General features: G+C 39.7%; 2 protein-coding genes across 3 annotated transcripts in view; one reads left to right on the top strand and one right to left on the bottom strand.

Moving 5' to 3' along the window:
- LOC134218208 (achaete-scute homolog 1a-like) overlaps positions 1-25,268 on the bottom strand; it is a 62,537-nt gene that overhangs the window by 13,042 nt on the left and 24,227 nt on the right. The gene's annotated exons all lie outside the window — the stretch shown is intronic.
- On the top strand, positions 5,378-20,426 carry LOC134218205 (zinc finger protein OZF-like). 2 transcript variants are annotated; one of them, XM_062697114.1, is made up of 4 exons: positions 5,378-5,635; positions 6,087-7,330; positions 7,389-7,450; positions 20,093-20,426. In XM_062697114.1, the coding sequence occupies exons 1-4, from the start codon at positions 5,519-5,521 to the stop codon at positions 20,098-20,100; spliced, it is 1,431 nt and encodes a 476-aa protein (XP_062553098.1). In that variant the 5' UTR covers positions 5,378-5,518; the 3' UTR covers positions 20,101-20,426. The 2 variants fall into 2 exon arrangements, with proteins under 2 accessions (XP_062553098.1, XP_062553097.1); XM_062697113.1 differs by lacking the exon at positions 20,093-20,426 and adding an exon at positions 7,511-7,905.

Raw genomic sequence — 25,268 nt, 5'->3', positions numbered from 1 at the left:
TAGCGAAATACCACGGTACCGTTAAAGTGATCGCCGCGAGTGGAAAAGGGAAACACGAATGCACGTTGGAAAATGTACTGTATGCTCCAGAGCTACGGTGTAATTTGTTTTCGATACGTAAAGTGGAGATGGCAGGTATGGAGGTAGTTTTCAAGAACGGCGGTGTGAAAGTGTTCAAAGACGGTGAAGTCGTTGCGAGTGGCCAGCGCCGTGGATTGCAATATGAGATGGACTTTTACGCGATGAACGAAGCAGCTTCTTCGCTGTATTCGTGCGGGAAGATTCTGAAGTGCAATGAACTGTGGCATCGGCGTTTCGGGCACTTGAGTGAAAAGAACTTGGAGAACATTATGAAGAAAAAGATGGTGAAAGGTATTGACAAGAGTGTTTGTGATGATAAAAGTGAAGTGTATTGCGAGTCATGCATCGAAGCAAAGCAGACTCGGAAACCGTTTTCTGAAAGCTCGGGAAAGAGATCGTCTCGTGTGTTAGAGCTGATTCACACAGATGTATGTGGACCAGTAACGCCCGTGGCTCACGATGGTTGTCGATACTATGTGAGTTTCATCGACGACTGGAGTAGATTCACCATCATCTACCGGATGCAGTCCAAGAGTGAGGTGCTAGATTGCTTCAAGCAATACGAGGCAATGGTGACGGCGAAGTTCGAGCGCAAAATCTCACGCATTCGGTGCGACAACGGCGGTGAGTACCGAAATGCAAATTTTGAACGTTTCTGTCGTAAGAGAGGAATCCAGATGGAGTGTACTGTCCATACACACCAGAACAAAACGGTGTCAGCGAGCGAATGAACCGAACGCTGGTGGAGAAGGCACGAGCGATGCTTTTCGGTTCCAGTGTGGACAGGAGGTTCTGGTGTGAGGCCGTAGAAACAGCTGCATATTTGGTCAACATGAGTCCAGCTAGCGCTCTTTCGGATGGTAAAACTCCTTCCGAGTTGTGGGAAGGACACAAACCTGATGTGTCTGGATTACGCGTCTGGGGAAGTCCTGCGTATTGCCATGTGCCGAAGGAACGTCGTAAAAGTTGGATAGCAAGACATGGAAAGGGATTTTCTCGGATACCACTGTAACGGTTATAGGATCTGGGATCCAAAGTGCAAGAAAGTGGTAGTGCTGCGCGATGTGATCATCAACGAGACTGGTGACAAAGCTCAGGAGAAAAATGATTTGTCTGATGTAGTGGAGATCAGAAAACAGCGGTTTAATACTGACTCTGGAAGTGAATCTGACGATTGCAGTGATAGTGAAACCGAAGAAACAGGTGACGGTCTGGATAGTCTGGATGTATCAGCAGATCAATACGAGGACTGTGAAAATTCAGCAGAGGATTCAGATTCGACAGAGGCACAAGATACAGCAGGGGCATCAGGAGGTCGTGATCGTTGTGCTAGGAAACGGGATCCGCCAATATGGCACAAGGATTACGATATGAGTTGTGCCATGGCTTTGAGTGCAATGAACTTCGTGGAGAGCTTTCCAGATACTTTGGACGAGATGAGGAAGCGTGACGATTGGCTGCAGTGGAAGGCTGCTATCGGTGAGGAAATGAAGTCCCACGAGAAGAATGGCACATGGACGTTATGCGAACTGCCACAAGGAAGGAAGGCCGTATCTTGCAAGTGGGTGTTTCGTATTAAACGTGGCGAAGACGGAGGTGTCGACCGATACAAGGCTAGGTTGGTGGCGCGTGGATTTAGCCAGCGATACGGATACGACTACACCGATACGTATGCTCCAGTGGCAAGGTTGGACACGGTCCGAACGGTACTAGCTATGGCGAACCAGGAACGTCTAGAAGTCCATCAGATGGACGTCAAGACGGCGTTTTTGAACGGAAATCTTCGAGAAGAAATATTCATGACGTTGCCAGAAGGTATGGAAGGCTGCCGGCTGAATCGAGCGCTTTACGGCCTTAAACAGGCATCTAGGGCCTGGAACGAGAGGTTCCATGGACTGGTGACCAAGCTTGGATTTCGGCGTAGCGAGAATGATCGTTGTCTGTACGTACGAGGAGCAGGCAGTTCGATGCTATTTTTGCTGTTATATGTCGACGACATTCTTATTGTTGGTCGGAATTTGGTGGAGATTACAAAGTTGAAGAAGCGTTTAGCGAGTGAGTTTGAGATGTCTGACTTGGGACATATCGGAAGTTTCCTTGGAATGCGTGTTGAAAGAGATGTGCAGAATCGAGTTATGCGAATTACTCAACGCTTGTACTTGGAAAGCCTTCTTCGTAGATTTGGCATGGAGGATTGTAAACCGGTTACAACGCCAATGGAGTGTCGATTGAAATTGACAAAGGGAGTTGAAAAGGATAGAACAACTCAACCATACAGGGAGTTGATAGGGTGCCTATCTTATGTTGCTCAAAGTTCTCGACCAGATTTGTGCGCGGCGGTGAATCTATTCAGCCAATATCAAAGTTGCCCAACAAACGAGCATTGGTGTTACTTAAAGCGTATCTTACGCTACGTGAAGGGGACGCTTGACCTTGGTTTGGAGTTTCGTGGTGGTGACAAGGTAGAAACTATTGTTGTGTATTCCGACGCAGACTGGGGCAATGACGTAAATGATCGCCGATCTATTTCTGGATTTGTATTGCAAGTTTTCGGAGGAACGGTGATGTGGTCAACACGAAAGCAACAAACGGTTGCGTTGTCATCGACGGAAGCGGAATTTGTAGCTTTGTGTACGGCAGCGTGTGAAGGAGTCTGGTTACGTCGATTGTTGTTGGATCTGGGCATAATCATAGAAGGAGCAGTTACATACTTCGAAGATAACCAGTCATGCATTAGAGTTGCTGAAGAACACAAGGACAGTCGGCGACTTAAGCATGTCGACATAAAATTCAATTTCATCAGGGAGCTGGTGCAAGAAGGACACATTGAAATTTCTTATATACCAACTGATCAGCAGCTGGCGGACATAATGACAAAAGGATTGTCTGCCGGAGCTTTTGGACGTTTGCGTGAAGCTGTAGGGTTGCAGAGATTGAGCAGGGGTATTGAGCGACAATATCTGCACTGAAACCACTGTGCGACGAAGCAACCCCCATCGTTAGTGATGCGCCCATGCAGCGGTGCGCGCGAAGAGAGAAGGAGAGAAAAGACAGTTGTCAATGAATTTGTTTCATTATCGTTTTGTTTCTGAACATGAATAAACACGTTTTTGTATTCGCTTTGTAAAACGCGGTGTTTCGTTTCTTATTTAATATTCCCGGCCGAATTTCCAATCCCTCAAGAGATTCGTCAAATCGTCGTTTGAATCTTTGTTTACAAAAGCAGATAAGTCGTTTTGAAAATTTTGTCTTGATTTATAGGTTCCCTTGAACTCAATGTTTTGCATTGAAAACAGTTTTAGGCCTATTGAAACAATGTTTTCGGATCTTATAAAGTATGGACATGAAACGCTCTCAATACTCTTTCCATGTTCGTTTTTTTTCTTCGAATAAACAATAGAAAACTGATAGAGAAAATTCCCTTGGCACGCACTTTAAAAAAATGGCTGACGGTTCCTCGACACTGCTTCGCTGATGTGTCAACCGAGTAATCGGTTTCGATAATTGTCAAAACGGCTTTAAACCGAGTTTTCTCGGTTTTAGTGAACCGAACTCGTATAATATACGAGTTCGGTTCACTAAAACCGAAAAAATGTATATTATACATTCGGTTAACCGGAGTTTTCGGTTCATCTGGCATACCAAACTGTCAAATCACTTCTAGTTCTACCGAAACTCGGTACACATATTATGCATCTCGAGATAAAATAGAATACTGCGGCTTCTTGCTGGTTGCTTCTCAGGTAATCGCAACGGTCACTAAACACAACAGTGTCAATGAAAATCTCACCCACTGTATGCACTTTCCATGATAAACACTCTCCATGTACTCAGTGACTCCGGTTGCCTCTCGCTAATACAATCGAACACTGCTGTCATTTCGCGAAAAGCACGTGGTTTTGTTTTGAGCGGGAAAATTCTGCCTATCTTTTAACACGGCGGCTATCTTGACGTTTACCTTCGCAGTTGAGCCTGCGAGTGTAAGACCGCCGCAGCATTCCAGAAAAAGATTAGCACGACAATATGTTACTAGTTTTGATTTTGAACGGTTTTTCGGTTCCTTATAGGTGAACCGATCTAGTACGGTAAAAAATACAACCGAAGTCGGTCAAAATTTCTAAGTGTGCATACTTATAATCTGGCTTACCGTATAAATTTGTTCACTGAGACGAACGATATTAACGTTTAAAATCTTCCAACACAACGTAACGCGGTTGATTTAGAAATTTTGAAATGACACCTTGTATAGTAAAGAGAGACGTAAGTCCTACGTCAAAACTGATTTGGATAGGCGGCCCCCACCGAGGGGCTGATAAAACTCTTTGTCCTCGTTCATTTTATGTTGGGGACCATATTTTTTCGCACAGCTGTGTAAAACAAGTTGAAATCAGAATCGGTGCTCTCGCAATGGGGGCTCATTGAAAGAAATTTATCATGGGTTGTAGCCCTCCGAATCAGTTACCAGCTACCGAAAAACGTCTCTCACGGTATGCTACCTATCGATAGTGTATGCATATGGACATGATAAGTGAGAGATTTTCTCATTTTCCTTTGGATTCAAACCCTGCTCTGCATTCAATGCACTGCTGTATGAAGGGCCAAAAATGGGGGAGGCGGACCCGTAAGCAGAGACACTTACGCTAAACCCGCGGGATAGAGAGAATCCACGTGGCTTGGAGGAACTCGAGCCCTCAACCTCCTACTCTCTAGATAGGCGTGATAACCCCTACACAACATAACCACTTAAAGGTCTCGTTTGCGGGAAAGCCATCAGAATCCGAGTACCAACCTCCACCGCGGTTAGCTCTCTTTTTTGCAAATTGAATATCTTTCCGATGCTTGAATCGTCCAATCTCCCCATGTGCTTTACTGTTGTATATCGACAGTCAAGCGAGTGCACATTGTTTATTAAACGAGAGGATCGCACTCTATGCCTCCAAAACCGGGCTGGGCGGATTTGTATAGAGTGCGAATCAATCACACTCTGCTGTGCCAAAGGCTATAAGCAATTAATTGTAATCAAGTGTCGGTCTTCCACCGTCATTAGTCGTCTGAGTACACGCGACTGCATGCGTAGGGCAATCAATCACCAAATGCTTTAGCTGGGGAAACCAGCAAGTTTGTTCTATTTTTCTCCAGATTCAAACTAGAATAGTGGTCGAAAATTTGGAATGAAACTGAATCACTACTGATTTCACTCTAAAAATTGTATTCTATATCGAGTTCACTGCTCTCAGTTCTGGCAACGCTGCTCTCCAGTTTAGTGAGTTCTGTCTCCGCGTGCACTACTCACGTCTCACAGAAGTGCAAGTGCAATCAAATCAAAACATCTCCGATTTGTTAATGATAAAACTGATGTCGTTTTAGTTGTATGTAATTTGGTTTTCATTTCATTATCATCTTTTCATAACAAAAAATAACATAAACAAGTCCCGTGATGAACAGTACGTGCCGGATTTGTTTGCAGAAAAGTACTGTTTTGATATCTGTTTTTGCTCGGCTAGAAGCAAAGTCGCTCGTTGCTCACATTATAACCGAGTGCACATCAGTGCAGGTGAGTGCCAAATAACCTAACGACATGCGGGCTCAATCGTAGAATGCAAATCTGCTGCTTTTGTTTACACTTGCGGTGTTATCGTGCAGCGCAAAGCTGTGATATGCTTTCAGTTGATTTCAATTTTTTTTCCACATGTTTCTTGAAACAGCAAGTTAATGTAATTAAAACAGGGGAATTATACATGAGAAGCAAAATAGGCTACATCCATCAATTTTTGTGAAAAGATTTACTATTTATGTATATTTAAATTAAACTTGATGTTGCTCTTGTTGTAAAATAACTTGTTATACCATTCACAAAATAGTAGAGAAATAAAATCCATTTCAAGAAGAATTTGCAGAAAGAAGAATTACATATTTGAAAATAGAAAAACGTATCGATTTTCTAATTTTAAATGTTATGCTTGAATGCTCATATAAATAATATGTGATATGATAATTATTTTCAGGTCGATGAAAATGATGATTTACCAAAAAATATATGCCAACAGTGTGCAACAGAGCTGCAACATGTTTCAGAATTTATTAAAAAGGCAAGACAATCGGATCAAATATTACGTGACCAGAAGCAATGCGTGAAATCCTCAGATATTCAAGACGTTTGCTATATTGATCCTGATAATACTTTCGTTGAAACCCATACCGATCTAAATGGGTTTGTTTCTGATGATCCGAATGAGAATGCTTTGAAGCTCGCCAAAGCAGAGGAGATTGATTGCAAAAAAAGAAATCAATCGATTCAAGAGCAACGTGTTCCGTTGGATGAGATGAACATTTTTGAAGAGATAATTTTGGAACCCGAAAAATGGATTTGCTGTGCTTGTTGGGCGCAGTTCAATTGTCAAAAAACCCTTAAAAGCCATTGCGACGAGAATCATAAAAAGGATTTCGCTGACAAGACGAGTAAAAAGTTTTCTTGTCAATTTTGCTACCGGAGCTTTTCTTCAGCAGTGGCAGCAAGTGCTCATACGCGCAAAATTGCTGCCATCACCCTTCTATACGAATGTAAAGTATGCGGCCTAAGAATTGTAGAACAGTTGAAATGCATTCAACACTCAAAACTACACGCCAAAAAAGCAAAATGCAGAAAGAAAAATACACCAAGTTTACAAGATTTGTATAAACGATTCGGCAGACTTTGCTGTGCACTGGGTTGTTCCGAAATATTCGAAACAGAAGATCAGCTTCTCAACCATTCTCATTCTGTCCATAAATCGAACAAAATCGAGGGGATTCTGACGTACAACGAAGGTAAGCCGATAGAATGTCCCATTTGTTTCAAGCGATTCAAGCAGGACCAAAGCCTGGAGAGACATCTACGGTTCAAGTACAACGAAACATCGAACGTCTGTACGCTTTGCGGTGCCAGGTTCCCCACTTTGACGTCGCTAACCATTCACGAGCGGAGTCACACCAAGGAGAAACCTTTCGCTTGTGAGATTTGCTCGAGGGGATTCGGAGATAAGCAGAGCTTGAAGCGTCATTACGTTAAACATACGGATGACAAGCCATTCATGTGTTCGGTTTGCGGAGTTTCGTTCAAGCGAAAACGGGCCATGCAGTCGCATATGATCATCCATGCTCCCGGTCAGCTTCCATTCAAATGCGAGGTCTGTGAGAAGCGGTTCCGCGTGAAGGCAAAGCTACTGTATCACATGCGGACACACACCGGCGAGAAGCCTTACAACTGTCGGTGAGATATTCTTTAAATGTGGAATTGAAAATATGCTTAACTTTGATTGTTCCTCCAGATATTGTGCAAAAACTTTCGCCGATTTTTCCAACCGGATGAGGCATGAACAGTCGCATACTGGTAAGATGTGTTCTTCTTATAATCATTCTGAAGAAAAAAACATTTTTTTAAAACATTTAGGAGAAAAGCCTTACAAATGTTCGTACTGTCCGATGGGTTTCATCACCAGACGATTTATGCTTCAACATGAAAAGAATCACAACAAACGTACTGGGGTAGAGAGTGGAGGTAAAGTAGTTAACCAATGATTGTAGATTAACGAGAGCCAAGGTTTATGATAATTTATTGTAATCAAGGAGTGTAAATAAAACAAGCAAAAAAACAGATTAGTCCATCTAGCAGTGATGGAGCCTTTCTCGTTTGTTATAAAAATAGTATTTTGGCCATAACTTCTAAGCCCATCTAAGTCCGATCTGGTTATTTTTTAATAAGAAACAATGGGAAAGTATTCTGCGTCGAATGCAACTTGTTGCGAGCAAATCGGTTAAGAATAAGTGCCTGAATAATGAGTGAATTTTTTTTGTAAGAAATATGTCCGATTGAGCCCATTTTCAATACGTAACAGGAATCCGCGTTGAATGCAACTTATTGCGAGAAAATCGGTAGAGTAGAGTGGGGCAAGAGTGCGCGTGGGGTAAGAGTACGTTTTCAATTTTTTGAAGTAATAAAAAAAGATAAACTAGCAGTACTGCATCAGTTTGACAGGTATTCTGGCCAACTATTATCATGTGTAATTGTAAACGATTTGGATAAACAACAAGGGAGATATGGAGTTAGATAACTTTTTGGTCATTTTGCTAAAAATAATTGGGTTTCCGCAACTAGTATTTCATTACCATATATACGTTCAATCAGGTGAACATTATACCATTTCGATTAGCTATTGTATAGAGTACTTTATGGTACAGAACACCAATCCGGTTGGTTTTCCAAAAAGTCAAAACCATTACTTGAATACTTTTTGGCACTGTGGGGTAAAAGTACGCAGGAACCGGTGGGGCAAGAGTACGCATATGAATGTTCAAGTTATGATGTCAAACCCGTATCTCCGGCCGAAACAAGACTTCTTCCAAAGCGTAAAGATCCACGACTAAGAAAAAAGGGACAGAATTCGAAATTATCACAAGTTTTTAGGATAAGTTGAAGTAATTCGGTGTTAGAAAGGACTTCAAAGGCGATCAAAGCACTGAAGCGAAATAATGAAATTGCATTAGGACTTGTTGTACACCTAAACATAGTACGAAAACACAATTTCATCTAAATGATAATTTCATTTCATCAAAAGAAACATTCATAAATTACGCAACGTTTAGCTGGGAGGGGTTGCGAGATGTGTGACGATCCATATATTTTTTAGAGGATTCATACAAATAGTGTAAGATGGGGGAGAGGGGTGATGAAATAGCCAAATTTTACGTTACGTGATTGGTGGACTTTCTTTAAGGAAAATGCCTTTGTATACGCCACGCGAAACCTGATATATATTTTTACCTCTGTAGTTTTTTGTATATATAAAAACCCAGATTAATCCACCTAGCGGTGATGGTGCCTTTCTCGTTCGTTCAAAAGGTTTGGAAAAATCTAAAATAACACTAAGATGTGGATTGGTCTTATTTTTCATATTTGTTTATATGCATAAAAAAAAATCTCGCCAAACGCAATCGGATGAGCATAAGAGCAAAAAATGGCATTTTATTTTGTAGTTTTAAAATTAGTATTTTCGCCATAACTTTCGACCCAATTGTACGATCCGGCCAAGTTTCTATAGGAAACAATGGGACAAGATTCTGCGTCGACATGAGAAGCACACATATTGCACATCAATCACAGTAACTTATATATGACCGGATTCAGTCACAATATGGTTACTGCAACCAGATTTGTTGAACTTGTGTTGCTTGGGGAATAGATGAAATCTAAGTGCTAAAAAAAGTGAGCTAGACTTTTTTGAACTCTTTTTCACAATAAATAGTAATTTTACCATAACTTCTAAGTCCGATCTAGCCAATTTTCAATAAGAAACAATGAGACATTCTGCGTCGAACGCAATTTAATGCGAGCAAATCGGTTGAGGAAAAGTGCCTGAAAAATGAATGACATTTTTTTAGCGATCTTCCCATAACAAAAATGGTATAATTTTCGATCCCATAGTCCGATATGGCCAATTTTCAATAGGAAACAACGGGACAGGATTCTACGTCAAATGTAACTTGTTGTGAGCAAATCGGTTAAAGATAAGTGCCCGAAAAATAAGTGACATTTTTACGCGATTTTTTCGTATGAATTTGTATTTTGGCCTTAACTTTCGATCCCATAGTCCGATCTGGCCAATTTTCAATAGGAAACAACGGGACAGGATACTACGTCGAATGCAACTTGTTGGGAGCAAATCGAATAAGGATAGGTGCCCGAAAAATGAGTGACATTTTTTACGCGATTTTTTCGTATGAATTTGTATTTTGGCTATAACTTTCGATCCCATAGTCCGATCTGACCAATTTCAAATAGAAAACAATGGGACAGGATTCTGCGTTGAATGCAACTTGTTGCGAGCGAATCGGTTGAGGATAGGTGCCCGAAAAATGAGTGACATTTTTTACGCGATTTTTTCGTATGAATTTGTATTTTGGCCATTACTTTCGATCCTATAGTTCGATCTGGCCAATTTCAAATAGAAAACAATGGGACAGGATTCTGCGTTGAATGCAACTTGTTGCGAGCAAATCGGTTGAGGATAAGTGCCCGAAAAGTGAGTGACATTTTTTACGCGATTTTTTCGTATAAATTTGTATTTTGGCCATAATTTTCGAACCCATAGTCCGATCTGGCCAATTTCAAATAGGAAATAATGGGACAGGATTCTGCGTCGAATGCAACTTGTTGCGAGCAAATCGGTTGAGGATAAGTGCCCGAAAAATGAGTGACATTTTTTAAGCGATTTTTTTGTATGAATTTGTATTTTGGCCATAACTCTTGATCCCATAGTCCGATCTGGCCAATTTCAAATAGGAAACAATGGAACAGGATTCTGCGTCGAATGTAACTTGTTGCGAGCAAATCGGTTGAGGATAAGTGCCCGAAAAATGAGTGACATTTTTTGAGTAGTTTTGCGCACACACACACATACACACACACACACACACACAGACATCACCTCAATTCGTCGAACTGAGTCGATTGGTATATAACACTATGGGTCTCCGGGCCTTCTATAAAAAGTTTGTTTTTGGAGCGATCATATAGCCTTTACCGTATACTTAGTATACGAGAAAGGCAAAACAATGGTTTTTCGTATAAAAGTGCACATTTTTAGAACCCCCTACCCCTTTAAGAGTTACGTAATCTTTAAACATTCTGTAATATATCTTCTATATAATAAAAATGAAATGGTCTGTGTTCGTATCCGCATAACTCGAAAACGGCTGGATGGATTTTATTCATTCCTTCAGCAGTTACATTCGTTATAGTTTCCGACGGGTTTATATGATATTTCCTCTGTAGAAAATCATCGTATGCATTTGTATTTGACATCTCACACTAGCGCCTTCTGTTGACATTGTCGTACTAAACTTTGTTTCGTACAACATGCACGTTAGGTGGTGGTAAAATAACTGGGCGATGGATTTTGAAACAAATTGTTCTAGCTGTTACGTCTGTTTGTCTGTGTTGTTACCATACTCTGTTATGAACTAGCCCTGCATAAGAGGTAAAATACCAAAGGAATAATACCAAAAATCAATATGCACAATACTTGAGCCATAACATACTTTGTTATTAAATTTTATTTCAATACCAAATGTATAACCAATTATTATTCGTTTGGTATTGAAATACCTAAGCATGGTATGCCTCGAGTATGCTACATATAAGTTTTGACGTAGGACTACGTCTGTTTTTCTATAGTGGGATACACTTTAAGATTGCGAAAATCGGGGACCGTCACGAAAATATGATAGACTTTGAACTTTAATATCTAAGCCGTTTCTCGATGGATTTGCAATTTTTTTGACCATTCGATCAAGGATGAGTCAACGCTTCTTTGTATTTATTATACTTATTTCTAACTATTTATTTTCGATAATTGTTAAACAGTTTACAAATAAGTCAACCAACCAATGACGTACATGCATCACAAGCACAGACATCAAAAATCAATCACTTGCGGGTTTGGATCTAATCCTCAGTTTGAACAAGGTTTCACGCAGAGCAGACGCATCAAAGCGATCGCAGCGGAGCGGACACAGCATCACGGAGGCGCTAATAACATTTTCAAAGGAAATCCATCGCATTGGTGGTGGTGCTCGATGTGTTGCTGCAGATCATTCAACCTCAACGAACCAGCATTTCATATGAAGAAAGGGTTGACCATAAAAATAGCACTGTGGCGATCCCGCACCGCCAGTGCCGATGCTGAAAATTTATTACAAATTGTGGTGTCAGTTAGTTGGAAAGGAGCATTGGGAAAAGAAAAATTGGTTCTTCTCAGGACCAACATTTTATGAAAAGAAAGAGTTAATTGCGAAAATGGACTGTTTCGGTGGCATCGGGTTTGGCGTGGTAGCTTGGTTATTGCCTGATTTTCTCAAAGTTGCACGCGGCGAACCCTTCGTGAAAGGTACCACCGCGCTTTCTGCACCCCGTTTACTTGATTCTTATGGGTGAATAGCATTGCGGTGTATCGTTTAGCGCGGCCGTACCTTTCGACAGTCATTCGCCGCGTAAAGTTTTGTGCAAGTACTTATTTGGGAACATTACAAACGCCGCGCAGTGTATCATATCCAGAAAATCTGACAATACTGGTAGTGATCTCCCCCCGACGCGCTATCAAATTCGCTATTTACGATTGAGTTTTGCACTTTGAAGAAAGTTTATTTCGGATAGTCGGATCAACCTTCTTTTGTATAAAATGGTGGCTTTTGTATAAAATCAATGAAGACGCCACCTCAGTGGAAACTTTCTACAGCAACCACCCAGTGAACGTCGCTCGGACAGACAGATGCCAAGAGATAATGTTTGGTAATACGAAGAAACTTCGTCTTTTTCTGCTGTTATTTATCGCAACAATACGTATCTAAGATAAATAACATCTCATAACCAAATTCAGAATCTTGCGAGAAAATTTCATATGATTCTTAGAATTTGTCATTCTCCGAACGGTCCGTTGTCTGCTGAATCTCGATCAAAAGCTCGCGCGCGCCGAAAAGCAGCTTTCTTATATCTAATGAAGTAATTCCATTAGCCCCGCCCCTTCATTAATCGTTATGAGTGCACATTAGGGTGGCTCAAAATACACTTTTTCAAATTTTTTGATGGGCCACCCTCTTATTCGGCTCTATTTGATACCCTGATGCTCTGGACAAATTTTCAGCCAAATCGATCAACGTTTGGGCGGTGCTCAACTCGTTGGAAGTTTATATGGAAAAATGTATGCAGAAACATCCAAAAACAGTGATTTGCAGTTGGACGACACAATTTACGATCAAGAATCATGATCAGTGTTGGTAGAATCATGCTCGAATCTCACTCACCGAAGCTTCACTCACCGAAGCTCTCCGAGCTGACTCGCTTGCGATTCTGCATGGAGAGCATCGCGCATGAGTTTTTCACGCAGAATCGCATCGTTTCGCTCATTCGCCGAAAAATGATTTCGCTCCAAAAAGTGTCAATACCCAATCGAAGCGTATTTTATGTTTACGTATGGATTTGTTATCCATTGTTTTAAGCAAAGAAAGTTATTCCGATGAATTTAACGAAGAAGAACACGCAATGATGCAAATCGCGAGTCGAATCATGGACGATTCTCTGGGCCATGAGTCGGGTGAGGTTTGCCTCGCGCTTGATTTGAATCGTGGATGAGATTTGAGAATTTGAGTTTTTACCAACACTGATCATGATACTTCTTCAGTTCTTGTAGAATTAAATACAGAATGTTATGCTGAAAACCGCGAGAAGATTAGAGTTTATTAGGCAAAGATATTAGCATTTTACTGGAGTGTTGTAGGGGTGAATTCATTTCTTTTCAAAGGTAAAAGAAACGAAATTTGCTCAAACCCCACTTCAGAGAAATGCTAATAACTTTGCCGGGGATACTTTAATCTTCTCGCGGTTTTCTGCATAACATTCTGTATTAAATTTTTTAAGATCTGAATGAGTATCATAGTTCTTCGTCGTAAGTTGTGCCGTCCAACTGCAATTCACTGTTTTTAGATGTTTCAACATACATATTTGCATATAAACTTCCAACGAGCTTAGCACTGCCCAAACGTTGACCGATTGGGCTGAAAGTTTGTACAGAGCATCAAGGCATCAAATCGAACCGAATAAGAGGGTGGCTCATCACAAAAATTGAAAAAAGTTTTTCCCATACTAATTTGAGCCACCCTAGTGCACATTATATTTACACTCATATCAGATCACAAAGGGGCGGGGCTAACGGGATTAATTTATTACACACAAAAAAGCTGCTGTTCGACGCGCGCGAGCCATTTTGGTCGGAATTTCGCAGAGAGCGGTTGAGCAAGATTTTACGCCGAATCGATGTTTTTGCCTTTCTCGTATTTATTATCGAAATATCGATGCGGCGTTGAAACATCGATATTCCAATGAAATTAAAAGCACGAGCAAAAAAATAAATAGAAAACTTTAGATTTCCCATTTTAGATCATCGAATCACACAACGATACGGTCAAATATCGAACTTAAAAAAATCGATACAAAATATCAATTAATCGGAGCGAAAATATCGATTCCCGATATATCGTATCGGTATCGCCCATTCCTATTTTACGCAGAGCGGACGCAGCGGAGCAAACACAGCAGCACGAAGGCGCTCTGGTAGCCTTTGCAAAGGACAATCATCGAATTGGTGGTGGAAGTCTGCGTTGGTGGTCGTCAATCAACCTCAACAACAAATCAAAATCTTGTGAGGAAATTCCATTCGACTGCTACTGACGCCATCCATTTGAACAAACCCATTGCATCATCTCCCTCCGACGCGCGCTTGTGGTTGTGCTACCAAAGGGTAACTTCCTTTCGTCGCCAAACGATGGTAACCCGGAAAAAAATCGATATCATGACTAACGAAACAAAACCAAAGAATCTTGCCAGAAAATTTCACTTTCCGTCGACGACGGCCAAATCGATGAAGACGCTACCTTAGTGAAAAATGACGTTAGCTGACTTAGTTTTTCAAATGAGCGATTCCAAGCAACAGCATCAAAATTTAAGAAAATTTTTAATTCATGATTTTCTATTGAGTTGAAACTTTGCACAGTTTTTCAATTTCATCTAAATCGTCATTTTTCGATATCAAATCTTCATATTCAGTCACGACTAACTTTTCAAAAGGGTGTATGTGAAAATGGTTCAAAAATATTTAAAAAGCTGCACAGCAAAAACGGAATGTTCGATTGTTATGATTTTTTCAGCAAAGTTAGACAACTAAATGGTGATTCTTAAGAAAATGTGCACAGTAAAAAAAATTTTTTTTTGCCTTTAAAAATATCATTTTCGTCACAAAACTCAAATATCTCAAAACCCTATCTTTTTTCGAACGTATTTTTTTTAGGGAAAACGGTCCATTATATTAGCTATCTATCATAAAAATTTGGTGATGGTAAACTAATAAACAAAAAAGTTATGACATTTCAAACATTTCACAATTTTCACATATAGTAAACAAAAAAAAAATTCAGTGTATTTTTTTTTTTTCAAGAATCGCAGTTTGATGCTGATTTTATTGTTAAGGGCCTTGCGTGAGTTAAACAAGTTGTTTGTATGATATTCCATAATTATGTATTCATCGATATTATGTATATTATATGTATAAATATTATATGTATAAATAAATAAAAATGAATTAATATTATCCTAAGTATTAAATTAAATGTGGCAGTTACACAATGTTGTTATAGAAACTCTAAGAGTTTTGGGTTTGAATTTTGGTATGGGTTATGATATCATGAAAACAGTTTATTAATACTTATTTTTATTTATTTTTATTCAAATTTTTAAAATATCGAACACTTTTGAATTATTATCAGCACAGTTTGAGTATAGTTTTGCTTTAATTTTATTTTCCGACAATGGAATGAAACAGTGAAATTTTTGGGTTCCTTGGATCGTTTTCGCGTTATTAAATTGCTCGCTGAGCTCTGAAGCCTTTATTTCGTACTCTTCAGTAGTAGTAAAACAAAATGATAATTTGGTTAAATCTTTTCTTTTCTACGATTTGCCCAATCAAAAGTTCTTTCGCAGTTTTAATTGGATGCTCACGTTCTTTGGCTTAACTTGCTCTTGTGGCCATGCGCTTTATTGTTCCTCCAATAGCATCACAAGGACCTTTGCCATGTGATGTAGCAAAAAATGCCATTCTGCATCAATTCCGTACATTGATTTAAATTGACATAGGCTCGAAAAATTCTTACGATTTTTGTACTGCGACGCTGCTCCATCAGACATGAAATATATCTTTTTGACTTATTTATGCTTATCAACGCGTAAAAAGTTAATCATTTTTCAATGAACAAGTTTACGGATACTGAATCGTGTCTTAAATCTTCGGAAATTATAATAAAACTTAAGTGTTCAATTTGCGTACTTCCATTAAAATAAATAACGAATGGATGAATTGTAGCTTGTTGTACGTTCCAGTGATGGGACTGCACTTCATCTTGCAATACAAAGCTGTAATTTTCAGAAAAATCACAAATGACTAAAAATTCACCATTTTGTAATGTATTTTTCGTATTTTTTAAAAAGCTGGATTGTTCTGTTTTAATGAAATCGTGAGGGATTAAACTTTCTAATTTCAAGCAAAAATATGACACAAACTCATCTACAGGTTTTACAATAGTTTCTATGTCACACATATCCGTGGTCACCCATTGCTCAAATGATAACTGATCAATATATTTTTCTTCAAACTCAGCGAATAAAGTATTTTCCAATGATGAAGAATCTGGACAATCCGAACAAGATCGTAGATAGCAATTTGATGTTGTATTTTCACACAAAAGACTACCAGTTAACATTTTAATATCCTTTGTTAAATTGATTCTTTTCAAACTATGTAAAATAAGATTAATATTCTCATGGGTTGTGCACACACACACATTATGTGTTCCTGAATTGGAAAGAAGCTTACATTGCCTTGGCCGAAGGCTTGCAAATGAGGAAAACCTATTTTAATATTATCGTGAATTTCCTTGAAGCATGTGTACGCTTCTTTCAAAGTCGTCATCATTAATCGTTTTTGGATTGCTTGACGCTTTCCATCTTTTTACTGATACATAATCTTTTTGACCAGGCATAGCTCGACTTACTTCATCATCTTCAAAATATTGAACTACTATTTCTTTTGTCTCATCTGTTAATGCAGTACTAGACCTAGTATTTTTGGTTGAAAGACAGTTATTCTTCAATTGTTTTGCCTCTTTTACTGTATTTCTATTGGTTTTGAACTCATCAATGGCATCCTGAATAGACCACGAACTTGGCAGCATCGACAAAATCAATAATTTTTCTTTCCTTGTCGTGGCTGCATTCGAGAACCTTTCCTTCATATTTATAATTACCTCATCGTAGTCTGTATTTTCCACATCATCAGGTCCTAATTTGAAGAGGTTTCTTCGTACAGCTTCGTTTATTTCACGGTATTTTTCTCCGGGTAATAAACGTAGTCCATCTTACTCCATTTAATCAGAGTCACTTTTATCCCAGCTATGCCCTCGTTAAAGCGTTCGATGTTGACCTTTTGGATACACTCATCTTCCGATTGATTTGTTGAAACAGATTTCGCTGATGGTACGGTGGCAAGGCTCTCAGCACTTAATACTTCTGGTAATTCCTCAGTTGTTGTCGATACATCCGGCAATTCCTCAGTTGCTGTCGTTTTCGAACTTCCTGCGCTCTGCTCAACCGATGATATACAGATTGCTCTTTTGTCAACGTTTAGACGGCAGGACGTGCAAATGCGTAAATTTGTATTCAATGTGGACATTGGAGCATAACCAGTCGCTTTCAGTTTATCTATGGTGCTTTCGGTGAGATTTCGTAACTCTTTTGAACACTTTTTTCCATCAAACGGCCTACAACAGTTGAGAAAGCGGCTACTCATGTTGTTCGTAATATTTCAATAAACAAAATCACTTTTAAGTTTTTACTGACTAGTTTGGTGTCATTTGCTTGACTGAAGAAAAAAATTACTATAAGATCTTTAACAACCTTAGTAGTAGTAATTTTTTGCTTTTTCGTGAGCATTGTCATGGTATGTACCTATCATGCATTTGTTGTTGTTGAAGATACCCGTTTCCTCCCGATCATAAAGTCTATTCTCTAAGAGGTATATTTTTGCAGGTAAACTATAGACGTACACGTGTATATAAATCTTTGATTTTGCAGCTTTTGTCTTAAAAATAACATTTCTGATATGTTTCTATCAACGTTATTATCAACAGGTTTCAACACTATTAAAAGAATTTTTCGCCAGTCACGTGCAATGAAAATTATGACACTATCAATACTTTTGATCACAACACTGGATCGTGTCTAAGTTTCTTATAGATGCTATGAATAATTAAATCAAAATATCATGAAAACAACTTGTTTAAATCACGTCCCTTAACAATAAAATCTGCATCAAACTGCAATTCTCGAAATAACTTACACAGAAAAAAATTTTTTTACTAAATGTGAAAATTGTGAAATGTTTGAAATGTCATAACTTTTTGTTTATTAGTTTACCATCACCAAATTTTATGGTAGATAGCTAATATAATGGACCGTTTTCCTAAAAAATTACGTTCGAAAAAGATAGGGTTTTGAGATATTTGAGTTTTTGTGACAAAATGATATTTTTAAAGGCAAAAAATTTTTTTACTGTGCACATTTTCTTAAGAATCACCATTTAGTTGTCTAACTTTGCTGAAAAAATCATAACAATCGAACATTCCGTTTTTGCTGTGCAGCTTTTTAAATATTTTTGAACCATTTTCACATACACCCTTTTGAAAAGTTAGTCGTGACTCAATATGAAGATTTGATATCGAAAAATGACGATTTAGATGAAATTGAAAAACTGTGCAGAGTTTCAAATATTTTCGAAATGGTCGCTCAGGATCGACTGACATGCCCCCGTGGAATGCCTCAAATGGCGCATTATTAAAAACAATAAATCTTTCCAAAAACATCATTGTCGTTTAAACAACCGAACAGTCTGTTTGTCTGGGTAAACAATTTTCCCAACGGTCAAAACCTCTTCTTGGATAAATAGTTTAAGTCCTAAAAAGGACTGTTTGTAATTTTTTCTTCAAGTCCCGCTCACTTTGCCACCAGCGCTATAGAAAACGATGCATGTACGCTTCCATCGCGGGCGGAAGTCGAACGTTGCAAATTAATATATTTGTGTTTGGTTTCGCGCCACCTCCGATTCTGCTTATTTTTCCTTTATTCCGGACATTTTTGAGCATAATGTCTTCTAGGATTCTGATGATATCCACTGAAAGATAGACGAGTGGCTTCAGTGGCGATGCGGCCAATGAGTCGTTCCTTTTCCACGGCTGGTTCATCCAACTGGGAGCTACTTTCAGTTTCTTGATTCGGTTGACCTCCGAGCAGTTTGCACAATGCTAATAAATTGATACAAATTATGATGAAAAATACCCTCCATTTCGTATAGCTACGTAGTCCTACGTCACCTTTGCGTACAACCCGATTGGGCTGCACCTTTGAGTTTTTGGTATTATTTTTTGGTATTTTACCTCTTATGCAAGGCTAAATCATACCAATTTCTGTTATCGAGGTCGTCGCTCCTGCTCGGGTAAACATCAATTAAATGTTATTAACTCTTATATGTGTTAATATATACTTAAAGTACATGATTGGATAAATGCGTACTCTTACCCCACCCAATGCGCACTTTTACCCCACCGGTGGGGTACACTGCCAAAAATATCTGTATAAGATATATGTGTCGCCGTTATAAATTTTTGCAATAGCTCCACCCTACACGTAAAAAAATTTAATGTTGTTTATTATTAATATTTCTAATACTTTTTTGCCAAAGCAGGCGCTCAATGACATGTATAAGAAAAAACTTATACATCGCATTAGTCACATACATTCGCAAAATTATACTTTTCATTACCTTATGAATGTTATTAGCTTTTTGATATAGGATCATTCATTAGGTGGCATAATGAAGAGTATAAGTATTTTCGAATGGTTTTTTGCCATAACATATAAGGTTATTTTTTTACGTGTAATATAATCGATATAGAACCACACATAAATTAAATAATTGTTGATTCGGAACCACATATAAAATTTATTTGGATATATATTTTATAAGTAGTTCGCGTGGAGAATGGTTATGTGTGCGCTGATAAACGTCATAAGTTAAATCTATGGATTTTTGCCAATAAATATGTGTGGATTTTTAGTAGTGTAAGAGTGCGTTTTTCATTTGTCTTGCAATAAGGGTTCTACTAGAACGAATCTCAATAATTTCAATATTTTATCCACTGGGTAACATAAAGGAAGAGTATATGAATCATCGACACTGATTTGATATGCAGAAGCTTGCTTCATAAGGGCCACATGATCGATTGAAAACTAAGTGCGTACTCTTGCCCCACTCTACTCTAAAGGATAAGTGCCTAAACATAATAAACAATAACACAAGCGGCCCGTTGTGATTTTCAGGACCGTGAAGAACGAGAAATACTGCAACAAGTGACTATGGGTGCAAAGAACGAACGAGTTCGAGACAAAGGGCTCGAGAATGTTATGAACCTGGAAGATCTAACAAACTATGCAATCAACCGTGAAATAATTGCTAAACAGAAGGGAAAGCTGCGTGCTTTTGTAACTGATCCAGAAGCGTCAACAATTTCGTACGTGAAGCCGGAAAAGAGCACCAGTAGATCGATGACATTTTATTCCGGAAGGCAGACGATAAGGGACAGACGACCAGGTATCGAATGTGGCCGATGTGGATCATGGAAACATCACAGCGATTCGCGTAATTGTTATGCACGTAATGGAGCATCCGTAAACTACGTAACGCTCAGAAAGGGGGAGGGGGGTTAACCGAAGTGTGTCAATCCATACACAAATTTTCAATGATTCATACAAAAAGTGTGACATAGAAGGGAGGGGGGTTGAAAATGGCCAATTTTTGCGTTACGTAATTAATGGATCTTCCCTAATGCGCGTTGCAATAACTGTGGGACAAGAGGCCATTTCTCAAGAAAGTGTTCTGCATATGGTCAAGCGCACAGGACTGGGCCAGTGAAACCACGTAACTGGAAGCGCTCAACTGAAGCTAATACCTAATCAATTCGCTACGCTAATGCCAGATCGGAGGATTCATGGAAGGTACAAAACTATTAATTACTTTATATTTCTCTATAAATGAGGGCTAGTAGAATCCAAAAAGGGGGATTGCAATAACCTGTTAATTATTTACTTAAATGCTTCGATCACTATTAGTTTAAAATCAATAAACGCTAAGACTGAAATTTGTTGTTCGTTGCTTCCGTATCGAGTGGTGTGCCCCCGAAAACGCGAGCACTTTGAAACTTGGATTCCGTCAGGAGTGACCTTAAGTTAAGGAGAAAAAAGTGTTCAAGCAAAAAACAGTGTTTACTTTTGTGCATGCGAATTTATACAACCATTTTTCTTTTGGGATCTTGGGCATGGGTTAAAATAAGTTAGATGTTTTTTCCTATGTAAATGTTAGAAAATCCATTTAAGGATAGAGCTTTAACTACGGGTTTCTTGCTACTTTGGGAAATATATTAACGCATTTGCCCAAAAGTACACGCGGCGCTCCCCAAAGGAAACGACGCACCGCGTTTTTTGCTGTATACTCGATTCTTATGGAGAGATAACATTGCGGCATTTCTTAGGGTGCGGTTGTTCCTTTCGAGTGTGGAACCCCGCGTGGAGTCTTGTGCAAATGCGCTTTTGGAAACATTACAACAGCCGCGCAGTGTATCGTATTGACAGCATCCTACAATAGCTATTTTAGAATCGTTCGCGTAGCGGAAGCAAGAAATTTTACATAAAACGCTAGGTTTTATTTGAAAACATATGGATTTTAGCATTTTTATCTGGTTTCACACTGTTAGGTGGATAGATTTAGCCAAAAAAATTGCATTTTCCTGCATAATTGGAAATTATTACTTCGTCCTAGGCCCAAATAACCACAAAAAATAGTTTTGGCCAAGAATTGGCTTATTTACTCCTATATGTGCGTCGTTAGGAATGATCGAATAGTTCTCCCTAGCAAGCCAAGGACCCAAGCCTTGGATATTGCACATCGAGGACACCCAGGAGTGGTCAGCATGCGACGTAAATTGCGGGGAAATTTGCGGTGGCCCTATAGGGACAGAGATGTTGGTGACCGTATCCAGGAATGTGCTGGGTGTGCAGCAGGGAGCACTCAAGGTCCTCCGGAGCCAATGGCGAGAAAATAACTGCGATCGACTTTTTTTTCAGCAAAAGAGTTGGCTACTTTCTAGTGGTTGTAGATTATTATAGCCGTTTCTTGAAGGTCATAGAGATGAAAGGTACAAAAGCCACAAAGATTATCGAAGCACTTGAGTTCGTGTTTCTGGAGCAAACGTATCCGGAAACAATTCGCAGTGATAATGGCCCACCTTTCTCCAGCGAAGAGTTCCAGAATCATTGTAAGCCTAGAAACATTCGATTCGTTCGAACCATTCCGTGAGCCCAAGTACACACATTCTTCTACCACATCGATTTCGTCACCACCGATGCAAACTCGCGATGGGTGGCTTCTCAACTAACTCTTCCTATCACTTCGTCTTCGACGTGTTGATGACTAGCCCGATCCGCTTGGCTTTCCTCTTCAGTCTGATGTAGGCTTCCTCCATCTTCTCAAAGTTACGAGCCATAATATCTATGTCGTCGGCGAAGCCAAATAGCTGGACGGACTTATTGAAAATTGTACCACTCGTGTTAATCACTGCTCTTCGTATTACCCCTTCCAAAGCGATGTTGAATGGCAGACACAAAAGACCTTCACCTTGCCGTAACCCTCTGCGCGTTTCGAACGGACTCGAGAATGCTCCTGAAACTCGAACTACGCACATCACCCGATCCATCGTCGCCTTGATCAACCGTATCAGTTTATCCGGAAATCCGTTTTCTTGCATTAGCTGCCATAGCTGGTCCCGATTGATTGTATCATATGCGGCTTTGAAGTCGATAAATACCTGGATTTCCTGGAGATTCGGAGCCGGAAGTCCTGCTTGCGTGCTCCTAGATTCATTACCATACCATCATTGTCTGTTCCGGGCTTGCTGGTATCGTACCTCGTTCGCCCTCGTGCGGTGTTGCAGCAATCTCGCCCATGCTGCATTCTTCTTCTCAACTAACTGTTCACATTAGCCGTCATACCAGTCGTTCCTCTGATCCGAGGACACCATGCCTAGTGCAGCGGCTGCGGCGCTTCCAATGGCGGATCGATTATCGCTCCAGCCATCTTCAAGAGACACTGCGCCTAGCTGCTCTACCGTTTGCAACGAGGTAGTGGTCGGATTCAATATTCGCACTGCGGTAAGTGCGTACGTTCGTGATGTCGGAGAAGAATTATTTACCGTCGATTAGAACGTGGTCGATTTGGTTTTCCATTTCTTTATTATGTAATTTCCATGTGGCCTTGTGGGTGTTCTTGCGGGGGAAGAAAGTGCTTCGGACTCATCTGTTGACTCACTTTGATTATATTTGCTTGACCTCCTCATTTGCCGTTAAGCGTTACGGAGCCGGAATCACTTTTTTTAATACAATTTTTCATGATTCTTATACACTAATGTTAGTTTTGCGGAACCGAAAGACTCGCGGTTTGGTCGAGGTTAGGGAATACCATTATACAAACAGAAAGGAAGGGCATTAATTACAATGCTGATGTTCAAACAGTTGAAATCCTTGGCAATGATTCACATCTGTAATGAGACAAACATTTTTTTGGGAGACAGCAACGAGAGGAAGACATACGAATGGGGTTTAACAGTAGTCAGCAGGAGGAAGACATTCTTAAGGGATAACAACAGCAAAAGGGATGGATGGACGACGATTACAGTCTAACGTCAGCAACTTTCAAAAATTGGTGGACAAGGGACATGTATTCGAGATCAAGACCCGCCAACACTTCCCTAATAGGTTTCGGCTGCTTTCTTCGGACCCGAAGATGTTCAGTGAGCGTAGATCTGGGGCCACGATGCTCCTCGCACGCCCACACGACATGGTCAATGTCCTGATAATCTGCGCCGCAAACACAGAGATTGCCTTCTGAGAGCCCCACTCGAAAAAGATGTGCATTTAAAGAGTAGTGATTGGACATTAGACGACACATGGTTCGAATGAAGTCTCGTCCCACATTCAATTTTATGAACCATGGTCGCCCAACCACCTGTTGGAAATTGAATACAGCCATCTACCCATCTCCCCATTTGTCCATTTTTGTTGCCAGCTGATCAAGGTTTCCTGACGAACCAATGCGAAAAATTCACCGAAGGTGATTTGCCGATCGTAAATATCACCTTGCATAGCGCCCACCTCAGCCAGAGAGTCCGCTTTCTCATTTCCCGGGATCGAGCAATGAGAAGGAATCCAAGCCATGGTGAATGTGTAGGACCGTTGTGATAAAGCACTCAAAGCTTTTCGTATCCCATTCAGATGATACGCTGAGTGCTTAACCGGTTTCATTGACCGAACAGCCTCCAAGGAACTTAGACTGTCGGTGAAGATGAAAAAGTGGTCAGGAGGTAGGGATGCGATTTGCTCGAGAGAATAGTGTATAGCTGCCAACTCAGCAGTGTACACGGAGCAAGGCTCTTTGAGCTTAAAGTAGGCGCTATGAAAAACGTTAAAAACACCGAAACTAGCGGAGTCATCCATTTTTGCCCCGTATTCTCACTTCTTTCTAAACTGCTATCTGCACTGTATCTTTTGTTTCTTTTTTTTATTACCCAGATGTTTTTCTTCCTTTCTTTCTCGTTTCGTGACTTCCTGCTCATATTGCGCTCCGGAGGCCTTTCGTCATTGCATTGTTCAATCTCACTTTTACTAACTTCGTCTTTTTGTCTGTAGTCAGAACGAGAATTCCGGCTCTTAGTACTCTCCGCTCCGGTGGCCGAAACGAACTTAATTCGTTTCGCTAAGAAAATAAATTCCAATTATACTATGTCTGAAACTCGATTATGCATATGCACAACATGTGATAGATTTAGTTCGGAAAGGTATTGGAGGGTAACCGCCCCACAATGGGGAAATCTGATTTCAAAGGTGGAAAAAATTGATAACTTTCTTCACGAACAACTTACATAAGAGATCAAGAGCTTATTCGAAAGGGAATTTTGCAAAGAATTCTGTGAGTGCTGTTTCATGGACGTGGAACGCTTCTGTATGTAGTTATTAGGCTCGTTTTGCCCTAATGCCCCATATATCACGAGTTTTTAAACTATTTGTCATTTTATCTTTAAGACATTGTTCGAAAATTGTGTTTATCTCTTCACTGTGGATCCACAGAAGGGCATTAAATATATTTTGTTGGTAAAAGTTGGAAATCCCTTAATTTTGGGGTCAAATAAGCATCAAAGTGCATCTTATGTGCAATTTTAATGTATTCTGTAAAAATAATAATACTTACAGATAAGTGTTGATATTATTGTCTCAAAGTGTTAAACAGATGTTGACAAATGTTTGCCGAACAAAAATCAATGAAATAAATCGTTTCACAAATGTTTTATTTGGTTATTTATTGAGTAAAAAACGATTTTTAAAAACTTTTGAATACATGCCAAACATTTCCAAACGATACCCGATAGCACAACTAGACAAGAATAGTCAT

The sequence above is a fragment of the Armigeres subalbatus genome, chromosome 2, assembly GCF_024139115.2.
Source record: "Armigeres subalbatus isolate Guangzhou_Male chromosome 2, GZ_Asu_2, whole genome shotgun sequence".
Taxonomy (NCBI): Eukaryota; Metazoa; Arthropoda; class Insecta; order Diptera; family Culicidae; genus Armigeres; species Armigeres subalbatus.
Note: the sequence above shows the minus strand (reverse complement) of the source record. Positions and strands in the feature narration are given on the sequence as shown.

What these genes read in the sequence shown, in the direction of transcription:
- LOC134218205 (XM_062697113.1), top strand. Translation starts at nt 5,519, where the DNA reads ATGAACAGTACGTGCCGGATTTGTTTGCAGAAAAGTACTGTTTTGATA. An exon ending in CCGAGTGCACATCAGTGCAG is followed by an intron (nt 5,636 to 6,086) that starts GTGAGTGCCAAA and finishes AATTATTTTCAG; the next exon opens with GTCGATGAAAATGATGATTT. An exon ending in GAGAAGCCTTACAACTGTCG is followed by an intron (nt 7,331 to 7,388) that starts GTGAGATATTCT and finishes TTGTTCCTCCAG; the next exon opens with ATATTGTGCAAAAACTTTCG.